Genomic DNA, 14,148 nt, shown 5'->3' on the forward strand with positions numbered 1-14,148 from the left:
GTGGTTGGCCCTGCAGCCACTCAGCTGAAGGCCTGAGCTGGACGAAAAAAGCCCAGCCTCCCCGAGTGAGAAGGAATTCTCCAGCATTCCGCCTGCACCACTGGTCTTCTGCTGGCCCCAGTGCAGATCTGAACTCACCAGGATCCGTAAGTCAGTTTCCTTATGTTCATGATAACCACTCCCCAACCACACACACCCCCTATTGTAACTATTTCTCTGGAGAACCTGAAAACATGGCCTGGTAATATTCTTGAGAAAACCAAGTATAAAATAGGATTCTTCAATGGCGTACTAGAATAAAATATTCCCATGCATCAAGGGAAAACAGGGCAAGGGACTCTGGTGGGAGATGGGGTCTTTATAGGCTGAACTCAAGCCTGGATGTCTCATGGGGTGCGGGCGCTGAGCCCAGAGGTTTGGGGGCAGTGCTGGAATGCTGGCCAGCCTGGGAACAGGGTACATGGCTGCCGGGGTACAGCCATGTTTGGAGGGGAAGGTGACCGCCATCAATGCAAGTCTGGTCTTTGGAGGCTTACAAACCACAGCTCTGTGCAGCTCCCACTCCCAGAAACTGCCTGGCTGGCTTCTCCTGTCGTCAGAGAGACTCAGGGAAGCAGAGTTGGAGACCAGCACCTGAATTTAGGCTTCTTTACAGTAACGTTCAATGTGGCAAATTTGGTTCCAAGTTTCCTGCCTGAAGTAATCAGGTACATGTAAGGCTTGATGGTAACAGCATCCCGTGATCTTCAGTTGCAGCTACAGAACGAGATTCTTCACTGATGCAGCCCCAGCACACCCGGCATATGTTAGGGGGCCGTGGAAAGTCCTCACCCCCCACCCAAGACCTCTGGGAATTCAAATACCATCATGTTCTATCTAGCAGCTTAAAAAATCTGTGTGTGTGAATGCAGATTAAAAGAAACATCAGAATAAGGAGACCAAACCAGTCCATCCTAAAGGACATCGACCCTGAATATTCATTGGAAGGACTGATGCTGAAGGTGAAGCAATACTCTGGCCACCTGATGCAAAGAGCCGACTCATTGGAAGGCTCTGATGCTGGGAAAGATTGAGAGCAGGAGGAGAAGGGGATGACAGAGGATGAGATGGTTGCATGGCATCATTGACTCAATGTACCTGAGTTTGAGCAAGCTCCGGGAGATGGTGATGGGCAGGGAAGCCTGGCGTGCTGCGGTCCGTGGGGTCGCAAAGAGTCGGACACGACTGAGTGACCGAACTCCACTGTCGCCACACCACCGACAGAGTTAAGTCTGAGAGGCGCACGCCACCCCACGTGGTTCCACACGGCGCTTAGACCTGAACTTGCTCCGCAGAGCACAGCACATCTTTCTCTCAATGGGCATCACCCTTCCAGGCCCCCAAGGCCTCTTCTGCGCTCAGCCCTCCCCTCGCCCCCTACTCACTTGAGAGTCCCGTCAGGGTTCTCCACGATGACTGCGCTGGTGTGCCCCAGGACGAAGCCCGGAATCCAGCCCTCGGCTGCAGGGCACTGGTCAGTGGCGGCTCGGAACACCAGAAACATGTTCTGTTGATTGCTGGCCAGAATTTGAACGACCTCTCCTTGATAGACGTTTATCTCATCCTCCTTCACTGCCGTGTAGTCGTGTGTCACCAACATGGTGGAGATGTTGCTACCGCTGCTGCTTTCACTCTGCAGGGGGAGAGACGAACAGAAAGGCAGAGCGGAACTGAAAGGGGGTCTGAGGACGCCAAAGCGCTCGTCCGCGTGCTGACAATCGAGTAACTGACAATCAAGATTTCTCTAGAAGCAAGGTAAGGATAATCTAAAACGACAAGAAGACCACAGCGATGGCGAAACACTTTACTTTTGGAAGCTTGATTATTTCAGGTCCATCTTCCTTACACCGTTCAAGGGACGGCTTGTCCTCCTGTTAATGCCACGCTGGGTTCTGTCTATGTCACTGTGATCATCACACTTGTTTTAAAAAGCATTAAATTAAGAAGCTGCAAGGAGTAAGCTCTTCAGCTCACTGACAGAGCAGATCATGGCAAAGCCTCCAAAACTTGCAGATGAAGTGTTCTTTGAGAACGCGTTCCAGAATTGTGCCAAGCTGCTTGCATCCTTAGTCATTTCCACCTCTTTCCTTCCTAAAAGAACAACGTGGGATAACTGAGAGTAAGCCAACCACTGCTCTGCTCTCACGGAGAGTTACTCTGCCTCCTTTATGCTTCCGGTGGTGGGTGGCGCGCCTATGAGCTCGCATGATTCCTGGGTCCTGAAGACATGTTGCTGTCCTGGGCATGTTCAACATTGCAGAGCAGCAGTGGACATAGCTCCATAACTCACGTTTCAGGGACATCCCTGGCGTGGGAAAGTCTATCTTCCCCATATCTTGGCGTTCCATTGGGACCCAAACTCTTCGGGGCACTGCTGTGTCTCAGTATCCATCATACTGACTGACGTGCAGCAGGCACCCAATAAAGGTTCAGTAACTCAGTCAATGAGGTGAGACTGAAGAAGCTAAACAAGATAATTTCTCTTCTGCTCAGGCGCACAAGCTGAAGTGGTGTTCGCTGCAGACTAGAAGAAACACAAAAGCTATTTGTCCCAGGCTGTCATTTACCAGGTGACTTTTGTTCCACGGGAGGAGAAAGAAGCTGAGACCTCCGGACCCTTGTCCAAGGCCTTCTATCAACAGCTGGGACGTGGAGACGGTGTCAGGAGCTGCACTAGTGTGTTCTCAGAGGCTCCCATCAAGGATGCTGTCTGGATGGTCACAGCTTTCCAGGACTCCGATGATGCTTCCCTCCGCTGGACTCTTGGACACCTGGGGCAGCTCCTGGGTCAGTGTAGACACGACGCTCAGCAACTTGCCACATGCCTGTCAGCTCTGGGCTACTGAGCTGCTGTGAAGACACACCGGAGCAGACAGCTGGCCACCGTCAAGGCGCCTGCGTGCTGGCAACTCCAGGGCTCTGGGCCGCACGCTGGGGTGGCCAGCTGCTCGGCGCCATCACGGCTGAGGAGTCCGGCGCCCGTTCCCGGCCCTCCGGGATGCCCACGCTGTCCACGTTGGGCCTTGGCCTCTGCACACTCCTTTATGCAATTTTATCCCTTTAGCGTGACTTACATAGCAGCACCCCATAGTTTTGAGGCTACAAAGCCACATTTGCTAGAAAATGTGAACAAAAACCAAATTCTGTGGCAGAGTCGTGTTTGGTCGTGCAGGTACCAGCCTCTGTCTCATAATTTGAGCATTCTACCACAATCATAATAGCTCTCAGTAGTTTCTGAAAACCTCCCATGCACCAGCCTAAGTATTAGGCATTTAAAAACCTATCTCAGCTAATGTTGTCAGACACGATCCTCACCCGCTGAAGAGTGGAGCTTAGAAATTTACAGGGGCCACCCAGCCACCGAGAGGAAGGCAGGGCTTGTCCTTTCATTGCTGCCTGGGGGTGGGGTGGGTGCAGGGAGGTCGTGCATCCCTGTCTAGGGGCTGGCACAGTCACTGTCTGGGTTGACACAGCCCCTCCACTCTGGCTCTCCTCAGAACTTTCTAGAAGGTGCGCATTAAAGGAGGAAGAGGGACCTGGGCTGTGGGTTAGGCACAGCTGCTGGGCTGTGACCGCAGACAGGGTCACAGAAGCAGAGGAGGAGGAAGGAGGCTGCTGCTGACCCACCAAGGGGCTGGGACGGCTGGAGTGGGGAGCAGGCCGGTGGCAGCTCTTCTCAGCTGGGAGACTTAATAGCTCGAGGAGGCTTCCAAACGCCCGTGCTAAGCCTCTAGTGGTCTTCCCACGCCTCCAGGGCATTTCTGTAAGGCGCTTGGATTCGCTTACAACACTGGCAATTTCCTTTTCCAGCTAACTGAGCACATTAGAAACAGCGAGAGGCAGAACTAAGAGACACCTTTTGCAACCTAAACCCTGCCAGCACGTGTGCTGGGTTGAGATCGAGCATCCTGGGGGGAGCCGGGGGTTGGGCGGGACTAACCGTGGGCACTCGCAGACACACAGACCCCAGCCCAGGCTCCTGCACTGGGGCAGGGGAGGCTGTTCCTTCTGAAACACAGCCCCCCTCAGGTGCTCAGGGGGAAAAGCGTTCAAGTCAGGATGGGCTCAAGGGCTGCTCCCTGGCTGACTCGGAGTTGTCTCAGCTACGAGGCCGTGCCTCCACCCTGAGCATTCACCTAGGTGCCGCATCACTGGGCCTCTGCATCTTTGTCTTCAGCTGACATTGGTTCAGATGCCCACCTGCATACCGAGCATTTCAGAACTAACAGGGGATGGGGGGCCATGCTACTTTGCAGGACACGTTCAGGTACCACAACCAGGACAGTGGTGATGGCCACAGCAGAGGATGCCTGCCCTGATCACTTCTTTTTGAGAGTAAGGCTGAAAGGCTAATAAACGTACAAAGAACCATTTCTCAATTTCTTTCTCAATTACACAGAAAGATTGAGGTGAACAAAATACACAACGAAAAACTGGAGGAGAGAATAAGGCCAAGTCAACTGCAACAAGGCATTAATGAAAAGTCCAGAGGAAAGAGAGAAACATGCAAAAGCCAAATAGCTTTCTTTCTTTTTTTTTTTTTTGGATAAAGAGAGACAACAGACCCTTTCAGGGGAAATGTATTTAAAAATTTATAAAAGGATCAAACATACACTCATGAGAACAGTTCTATTCCCTCACCGCATGCCTTTAGGGAGGTGTTACGGATCGGATTCATCAGCCCCTGTAGGAAACCGGACAGTGAGGAAGCCGCAGGACGGGAGGGGGTTAGACCCACCACCGCAACCCTGGGGCTGAGAACGCAGTGACCGGCGAGGCCCCACAGCGCCCCCTGCTGGACAGAGCCTGGCGCCCCACTCCAGCCTGCCTGAGCCTCCGCACCCAGCCCCCGGCCAGAGCCCAGCATCCAGAGGCCCTTAAAGCAGTCTCTCTTCCAGTGAATCGTGTGCATCTGTTTTTGTTTTTGTTTTCAGGTGGTGGTGGGGAAGGGCAAACTTTTCCACTGGAGAGATTCCTTCCCCTCATTGTGCCAGCTGAGTTTGCTTTGAGCTGCTGTTGGACATTTCTTGAGTTTGTTTTTTTTTCCCAGCAAATGAGTCAAAAACGCTGCAAAGATTAATTTAAGGCATAAAAGGGCACAACCAAGCGATGAGTAGAAAGCTTAAAGAGTGTATGCAGGTTTCAGTTTACACAGGAGGTAGACGGCAGGACACGGACCCCTCTTTAAAAAAACAAAAAAGTGCGAGGAAAGCAGGGGCGGCGAGAGAGATAGGAAGTTCCAAGATACTCGGCTGGTCGGAAGATGTGAAAAGCTCAGAGATGCTGCATTCATTCGGAAGGTTAATGGTCTGCGTTCCCAGTTGTTAGCGGACACAAAGCAAGGAGCGAGTTAGTAGAGACCCGGGGCGCGCCGTCTGCCGGGAGCAGGTTAGCGGGCGTCCCCTGCCGAGTCCAGGGCGCAGAATGCCGAGGAGGAGCTGGTGGAGCCCGGAGTTAGTACGAGGACAGCGGCGGCCAGGCGGGAGGTTTAGAAGAGCCGCGGGACAGAGGCGGGCGCAGGCGGCCGGGCGCTCTTACCCCGTTGCTCTGGGTGGACTGCACGGACTGCTCGCTGGCCGAGGAGCACGTGCTCATGCGGTCCGCATCCTTGCCAGGGGCCGCGTGGCGCCGCGCCTGCCGCTGCAGGGAGTCGCTGTCCCCCGGGAAGGTGAAGGAGCCGGGCCGGCTGGCAGGGGAGGCAGGCACGGAGCTCCAGAAGGAGCCCCCCTTCTGCAGGGGGCTGCTGGGGGGCAAGGGCTCCTTGCCGAACGGAGAGGGGGACGCGGCGGCGGCGGCCAGAGGCGAGTGCAGGGGCGAGGGGGCCCCGGGCCTGGCCTTGCCCAGCGGCAGGGAGCCCGGGCCGCTCCGCGGTGCCTCCTTGGCGGCTCCGTCCTGTGGCAGCGCGCCCCCGGACGACTTCCGGGGGCTCTCCAGCACCTTCATCTTGGGGATCGGCTCGGTGTCTCGCTCGGGACCGTCGGGCTCGCTGCCAGGGGGCGCCCTGCCGGGCGGGCCGGCGCTGGCCTCCGGGGCGGGGCTGCGGCTGGGAGGAGGCGGTGGCGGGCCCGGGGTGCACGTACCTGACATCTTGTCTGCCTCTGCCTGGCTCGAGGCTGCAGAGGAGACCAGCACGGGGGAGTGGTGTCTGACGGGCTGGGGAATCCGGGAGGGTCTACTTCTGCTCGAGCTGCCGCTGGCGCCGCCACCGGGGCCGCCCCCACTGCCGCTGTGGTTGCTGCCGCCGCCCCCTCCACTGGGGGCCCCGCTGCTGCCCCCGCCCCCGCCGCCGCCGCCGCCCCCGCTGTGGTTCCTCTGATATTCGATGGGTGATGTCAAGGCTGCAAGGCACAGGAGAGACTCCGTCAGGGCACCGTCACACGGGCGAAGGGGAGGAGGGGGCACAATGACCCGAAAGGGAGCGCTGGCTTAGTGCCCCAGGCTCACGTTACCTGGGGGTGTCCACCATCGCCCAGTTACCCGGATCCGGGAACACCCACCCATCCTCCAGGCAGCGGGCTGGCACCACCCACCAGGGAAGGAAAAGGAAAAGGTCTTGGATTTAACTGTTGTGTGCTTAGTCGCTCAGCCGCATCTCACTCTCGCCAGCTCACAGACTGTAGCCCACCAGGCTCCTCTGTCCGTGGGATTCTCCAGGCAAGAGTACTGTTAAGTATGAACGAGTTAAACTGGTTCTATAAAGGGCGGTCTGCAGGTCTCAGGGAGAACGACAGGTGAACGCAGAGCAGTGTGGAGGAGAGGTTTCCTGCCCAGGAACACTGAGCACAGCCTAAACATTTCCACCCCAGGGGAAAAGAAGAATCAGCCCCGGGCATCCCTGCAAACAGTCAGGGTCCCCAGGAGGCCCAGGGCTGCTGGGGAGACTCAACTGGGGCTCCACAGGTACCATCTGGTTCCCACAGGCCAAGGCGGTGTTAGGGACTACCTTGGGGAAGGCGCTCCACAAACCCTGGGGGGTCATGAAGCTGTCCCGTCTCTGGGCTTACTGAGTTAGCTATGTCATTGTCTGTTGGAAGATGCAGGCAACGTGCCCGGTAAGATATATGGTAACACTGACACAAGCCCTTGAGCGGGGCATGGCAACCCACTCCAGGATTCTCACCTGGAGAATTCCAAGGACAGAGACTGACAGGCTATACAGTCCATGGGATTGCAAAAAGTGGGACACGCTGAGTGCCTAAGCACAGCACAGCAACACAAATCCTTGCAGAGCTAAAGAAAACCTCTGTGATGCTGGACAGTCAGATGTAGCCCCTTCCTGCCTGGGAGACTTCGGGCTGGTGTGGAGGAGTATCCTGGAGCCAAATGACCTGTGACGTGATAAAGCCGTGTGGGCTGCCGCCCCACATGGGACTAAGGGGAGGGAGCAGTGGGCCCTGCTCCAGTCCTGACCTCCATCCACGCTTGGGAGCAGCATCCTCAGCATCTCTGGGCTGAGAGTCCGGGGGTGAACGGCATGGCCCACTCATGCCTGTGATTCAGGAGGCAGCTCAGTTCATTTTAAAGAAGATGGTCCAAGTTTAGAGGTTTCCCAACAGTTACATGCTGCAGACTGGCATTCAGTGAAGCACTCAAAAACAACACATTTAAAGAGATCTGCATTCACTGACAGCCACGGGAGCGGAACTATTCTTCCCATGCATGGGAACCATCCCCCTAATCCCCCTAGCCCCAGCCATCCAGTTGTAACTGCACACACAAGAAACGCTCCGTCAACAGTCTGGATGGGAGCCTGGGGTTAACACTCGGATGATTACCCCTTGGCCAAAAGTGCCACGCGACCTTGGCCTTTCTCACGCAGTGCCTGTGCTCCTGGCTCCTGAATGTCACTCGAGCTGTGGGGGTGGTTTTATGTGACAGAGAGATTACAACGTCCGGTTGGGCCGGGCCGTAGACACAGAATATGGACATGGAGAAAAGGACAAAAAAAAAGACAGCAGTACGTATCTAGTTCTCACTCAATTTTTGATGCTCTTCAGTAACTGCCAAATTAAAACCAGAGTCGAGGCGGTGGCCCTAAGGAGAAGCGAGCAGGTTCAGGTCAGGGATACAAAAAGTCTAACTGTCTGCAATGTAAGGTCGGCGCTGCGGTCTCTATCCTCGTGAGGGCCTTTCTCTGGGGTGTCGCACCTCACTATTGTCCTGGGTCGTACTGTATTATTATGGTATTGCTCCTCTGTAATCAGTTGTGTCACAGAAGCGGGAAGGAAAAAAAGATGCCTTGTTTTTAATACGGAGGGCAGTCGAGAGGTACCATGTGGCGGAACATAAATTTTAAAGCTGCACACAAGAATGTCTCCAACATCTCCGGCCAATTCCGTCTGCTGCCTTAGTCATTCTCACGCATTCCTTTCCCAGGATGGGCTCTGGGGCGCACATGCCATGGGAGACCGTGGGACAAAATGAACTGGACAGCGGGACGGGGCTCACCGCCAAGAGCCAGATGGCTGCTCTGCGTCCCCACTCTGCCACCAGCATATGGGACCTGGAGCGGATTACAAATCCACTTTGTAATAATAATATCGGGAATAATATCGGGACTTGCTGCTTCGGGTCACTGGAAAGATGAATGAAGCACTGGTGGGTAGTGCTCGGTATAGTGTCTGGTCCACAGTAACTGCTCAGAGTCCTGTCACTACTATCGTGTCACACAAATGTGACACATATTGTCACACATATTGCTGTATGTGACAGGAGAGAGATGAGAAGTAAAAATGTGTGCGTTAGGGAAAGTAACCACACACATTACCGTTTAAAAAATTGCGCTGGTTTTCTAAAATCTGGTTGATTTCATGGATCCACGTCTGCCGGACACTTGGACTGGATGAGTGCAGGATGAAGGTCTCCACCACGTCACCCGTCCGCGATGTCAGAGCGAACTTACAGGGATCATTTTCTACGTTTTCCTCTAGGCAAAGGCAGCTCACCTTAAAAAAAAAAAAGCATTATTCACAATGGCCAAAAGGCAGAAGCAAACCAAGTTTCCATCAACAGATGGAGAGTCCTGGAGATGGATGGTGGTGATGGTTGGATGACAAGTGTGAACGTACTGAACACCAGAGGGCTGGACACTGACAAACAGTTAAGATGGTAAATTGTACGTGTCGGGAAAGTCCCCTGGAGAGGGGAACGGCTACCTGCTCCAGTATTCTTGCCTGGAGAATTTCATGGGCAGGACGAGCCTGGTGGGCTACAGTCCATGGGGTTGCAAAGGGTATGCCATGACTGAGCAACTAACATTTCACTATGAAACAAACAATCAAACAAACGGAAGCACAAAGTGCAAGTGCAGAGTAACGCTCCTCTTGGGTCAAAACTGAAACCACCCCTCTTTGGCTGGGCTGCCATTTTTACTATCTCCAAAATTATTATCAAGAAGCTTTTTAATGATTCTTTTAACTCAGGTCTATGGGGATCACCAGGAATTTAACGAGTAGCTTCAACAATTAACTAGAAATGTTAATCTGCTGGGACCTCCGGTCTCCTCATCTCACTCTTGGTTTGTTCCTTTTACAGGAATCAGGGCCATTTGCAGTCTTTGTCTTTTCCTTCTGTCAGAGAGCAAGCCACCCCGGGGCAAAGACTGCCTGCCTTGTCCAGCCCTACGGCCCCCTGCCTGGTTCTGAGCGCAGAGAAGATTCTTGCTGAATGGAGAAGAGAAAAAGGTAAGCTATCCTCTCCAAATCCATGCCTCTGAACTTGAATAATTCACATGGTCCTAGAGAAGGTGGAGCAAAAAAACCTAACAAAGGTGAGGCCTTCTCATGGTGGTAAAAATGCACGCTGTAGCCATATGTCCCCCATCAGCCACTGGGGAACTCAGACAGTAGAGGATGGAGTGAATTTAAAGAGTCTGAAAAGTATTAGAAAATTCTCTAAATATTTAATAAAGATCAGGATTTGTTGCTATTCAGTCTCTATGTAGTGTCTGACTCTTTGAGACCCCATGGACAGCAGCCCACGCCAGGCTTCCCTGTCCTTCACCATCTCCTGGAGCTTGCTCAAACTCCTGTCCACTGAGCTGGTGATGCCATCCAACCACCTCATCCTCTGTTGCCCTATTCTCCTGCCTTCAATCTTTCCCAGCATCAGCATCTTTTTCAATGAGTCAGCTCTTCACATCAAGGTGGCCAAAGTATTGGAGCTTCAGCTTCAGTCCTTCCAAAGAATAGTCAGGGTTGATTTCCTTTAAGATTGACTGGTTTGATCTCCTTGCAGTACACGGGACTCTCAAGAGTCTTCTCCAACACTATAGTTCAAAAGCATCAATTCTTTGGCGCTCAGCCTTCTTTATGGTCCAACTTTCACATCCATACATGACTACTAGAAAAACCATACCTTTAACTCTACGAACCTTAGTTGGCAAAATAATGTCTCTGCTTTTTTAATATGCTGTTTAGGTTTGTTGCAGCCTTTCTTCCAAGGAGCAGGAATGACTGGGGCATGTCATCATTAAAAAGGATGCATTTTTTCAGTGTGCCGGGTATACGCATTAGTGCTTGAGAAAACAGGCAAACGTGAGCTACCTTGATACTGCTCTTGAACAGGAATCCTGGCATGGAGAAGCCCTTTTTTTTATCCAGCGGCTCGCTGAAAATGACGATCTGCTCGAAGAGGAACACCCGCCTCTCTCTGCAGCGAGGCAGCAGCCCCGTGTCCGGGTCCGTGACCAAGAATGTGTCCTGCAGGAGCAGCTTGCCCTGGGCCACGATCTTACCCTGGAATGTGGAGAAGGGCGCAGAGGGAAAGGAGAAGAACACACTGCATTCAAGGTTAAGACACTGGAAATTTTGTTTTCTTTAGTTTTCCTCCCACAGAATGATGTATTTTCTTGTATTAATTTATGGAGCGTAGACATTTCTTTTAGTATAATGAGGTCTTAGAGCTAAACAGAAAAATCATCTAAATAAAATTCTTGCCAGCTCTTGTGCAAACCCCTGGCCTCAGTTACAGTCAGAGACTGAAAGTGGATGGAAGGGTGTAGTTCGCAGTGGAAGAGTACTTCTCAAGGGGCGGTCCACGGCCGGGTGCCGCTAGTACCCTGGGTGGGACCTGCTCACAGATGCACAGGAGCCCTCCAGGAGAGCCCATCTGTGTGTTTTTTTTTTTTTCTTTTGGAGAACTCCAGCACCAGCATGTTAAACTAAACCCACTCCTCTAGTAAAACAGTAAGCAAGAAAAATAAAAACTCCTCTCTCCTTACTCGACAATCAAACTGGAAAAGAAAAAAAAAGGGCTCTGGACATTCTCATGCTTGTAGGTAGTACATAATCTGAGTGGTCTGGCAACTCACAGAGAAGTCTGTGACTAACGGGGAGCCCAGGGACCTGGAGTCAGGCTCCTGGGGCTGACAGATGACAGATGGATGGGCCCCTGCTCGTCGTGCCGGGGAAGGAGGCTCGCTCCTCCGCAGCAGAGGGCCCTGGAGACAGAGCAGAGGCCTGCCTGCTCCTGCCACGAGGCGCTGCTCAAAGCAGAGGAAGGTCCCCCCCAAAAGCAAATTAGATGCACCCAGATAAGCTGAAACATAGTATCACTCAGGTTGAGGGACAGCGAGAGAAGACAGCAATCCAAGCAGAAAGGATCGGCTTTCTGCAGGTGGAGGTCAAGCATCCCAGACAGAGCAGCAAGTTTAAAGAGGAGCCACATTACGTCGAAGCCTTGTAGCCTCCCGACGTTCATCATGTCATTGCAGCGCTTCGGGACGACGCACATGACCTCCACGGCTCTCTGCGGGGTGGGCGGAGGTGGGGAGCAGAGTGAGCCTTCAGTTCCTGGGGCCAGGCTGGAGCACTAACCCTCCAATCCCCCACCTTGTTCAGTTCCTCCCCTGCCCGCCCACGAGTGGACAGAGGGCACGCCCAGGGGGCTCGGGAGACCCCCCCGACCCCCCCAGAGACAAGCTGCTTCACAGATGCACCCAGTGGGGTGTCAGTACCTCTAGTTCTGATGTATCCAGGCTGGCTTTTTTGGAATACTTGAGGAAGTCCTGTAGGAGGAAAACAGACAGAAGGGCATGACAAGGGTGATGGTCACACAGCAGTCCCCTTTCTGATCAGCCACGATGCCAGCCACTGGGCCAGCCTCCTTTTTCTCTCCCAGTAACACAAAGATAAGGTATCCCCAGGTGGACTTCAAGCCACAGGAGGGCAAAGTCAGGGCCAACTGATCTAAGCAGGTCCTGGTTCCTGTTTCACCCCAAGACAGGAGCTCATCTCTCTTTATCTCCAGGTTCTAAGTTTTATGTGTGAAGGGATCTCGCCACCTCCAACAGTCACTTTTACCATGGAAAATGGCTTGACTTTGTCTTCAGGGGTGCTGAGGAATTTGAATCACTCAAGGGTGGTTGCTGAGCCCACAGAGAGGAACTGGCAGGGACTAAACGTTTAATCTGAAGCCCCAAGGAGACAGAAAACCTGTAAGGTGGGTAAAGTATTCAAGATCCCTGGTGGGGAGAAAAAGCTCACTTTCACGGATGTTTTGCTTCAGAACATGATGTAAATGAAAAATTGAGAGAACAGTATAAGGGCTCGCCTTAAGTTTTAAAAAACTTACTTGGAAATATTGGAAATCAGAAACAACAAGATTGCTTCATATTTTTTTTTTTTTTTCTTTACAGAAAAGATGCTCATCACCTGCCCAGCCCTCTGGTCCCCCTGCCAATGCTCATCACCTGCCCAGCCCTCCGGTCCCCCTGCCGATGCTCATCAGCTGCTCAGCCCTCCGGTCCTCCTGCCGATGCTCATCACCTGCCCAGCCCTCTGGCCCTTGCCGAGCGGGCTCAGGCCGGCAGAGCCTCACCTTCAGCAGCATCACTGGCCCAGCCCTCTGGCCCCTGCCGATGCTCATCACCGGCCCAGCCCTCCGGCCCCTGCTGAGCGGGCTCGGCTGGCGCAGCCTCACCTTCAGCAGCATCACCTGCCCAGCCCTCCTGTCCCCCTGCGGATGCTCATCACCTGCCCGGCCCTCCGGCCCCTGCCGAGCGGGCTCGCCAGCGCAGCTCACCTTCAGCAGCAGCTGGTACTTGGTGATCCTCTGCACGGGTTTGATCAGCAAGTCCGTGAGCTGCAGCCTGTGGCCCAGGCGCTGCTTTAAGTCCTGGGGTTTTGGAGGAGGAAGGAAAGGATCTCGAGTGTTGTCTTTTATTCAGTTAGTCATTCTGTTTGACATAACAATTTTATTGTCCATCTAGAAGGAAAACCTTTTCTGTTTTATGAAACCGAAAACCAGTGCTTAACGATCTAGACATCTGAAGAGACTAGTAAGCACAGAAGGTTGAACGTGATTCATAAGATGTGCTTATTGTTAATCATTTGAAATTTAAACTTAAGAATTATTGGGGCTTAAACAATTCTGCACCCCTGTAAGACATCACTTTTATGTGGAATCTAAAATATGATACAAATGAACTTATTTACAAGACAGAAACAGACTAGTCAGAGAAGACAAATCTATGATTTCAAAGAGGACAGGGGGTGAGGGAACAGATAAATTCAGAGCCTGGACCAGCAGAGACACACCACGATATACAACATAAATAATAAGGCTGCTCTATATAGCACAGGGAACCACACTCAGTATCCAGCAATAAATCACAATGGAAAAGAACATATGCACATATACAGGTATGTATATATGTATAGCTAAACCACCCCCACTGTACACCAGAAACCAATACAACACTTGGAATCAACTGTACTGACTGCTGCCTTTTAAAAGGCACTTTCCAGTCCCTGTAACTAGAAATGTCAACTACATGGCAGGAGAGAGAATGAGAAGAGAGGCCACACTGCGCACGGCCCGCCAGTGTTGTGCCACTGCTCGCGTTCCAGCTTTCTGAGCTGATTTTCAGAGCGTCTTCTATGCTTGCCTAAAAAGGCCTTTTTTTCAATTGCTTACTTTTATTGATACAAATATTTTATTTCTAGGCTAAAAGTTTAGATTGTGAATTATCCTGCATGTGAAAATGAGCCCTAGTTTGAAATTGATTTTAAAACCTCTGATTTTTTTTTAAGGTTACTCATTTTTTAAAAAACAATTCTGTTTACTTATTTTGGGTGTGCTGGGGTTTCGCTGCTGCTCGGGCTTCTC

General features: G+C 52.4%; 1 protein-coding gene across 4 annotated transcripts in view; it reads right to left on the reverse strand.

Annotated features, from left to right (window-relative positions):
* TRIO (trio Rho guanine nucleotide exchange factor) overlaps positions 1–14,148 on the reverse strand; it is a 363,130-nt gene that overhangs the window by 11,704 nt on the left and 337,278 nt on the right. For all 4 annotated transcript variants that reach the window (XM_055555138.1, XM_055555137.1, XM_055555139.1 and 1 more), the window contains 7 exons: positions 13,063–13,155; positions 11,996–12,046; positions 11,710–11,787; positions 10,584–10,775; positions 8,807–8,984; positions 5,578–6,377; positions 1,425–1,672 (listed from right to left, as the gene is read on the reverse strand). In XM_055555138.1, the coding sequence (XP_055411113.1) occupies positions 1,425–1,672; positions 5,578–6,377; positions 8,807–8,984; positions 10,584–10,775; positions 11,710–11,787; positions 11,996–12,046; positions 13,063–13,155 (1,640 nt within the window). The remainder of the gene's footprint in view (positions 1–1,424; positions 1,673–5,577; positions 6,378–8,806; positions 8,985–10,583; positions 10,776–11,709; positions 11,788–11,995; positions 12,047–13,062; positions 13,156–14,148) is intronic.

Source organism: Bubalus kerabau, chromosome 18, assembly GCF_029407905.1.
Source record: "Bubalus kerabau isolate K-KA32 ecotype Philippines breed swamp buffalo chromosome 18, PCC_UOA_SB_1v2, whole genome shotgun sequence".
In the NCBI taxonomy this organism is placed as follows: domain Eukaryota; kingdom Metazoa; phylum Chordata; class Mammalia; order Artiodactyla; family Bovidae; genus Bubalus; species Bubalus kerabau.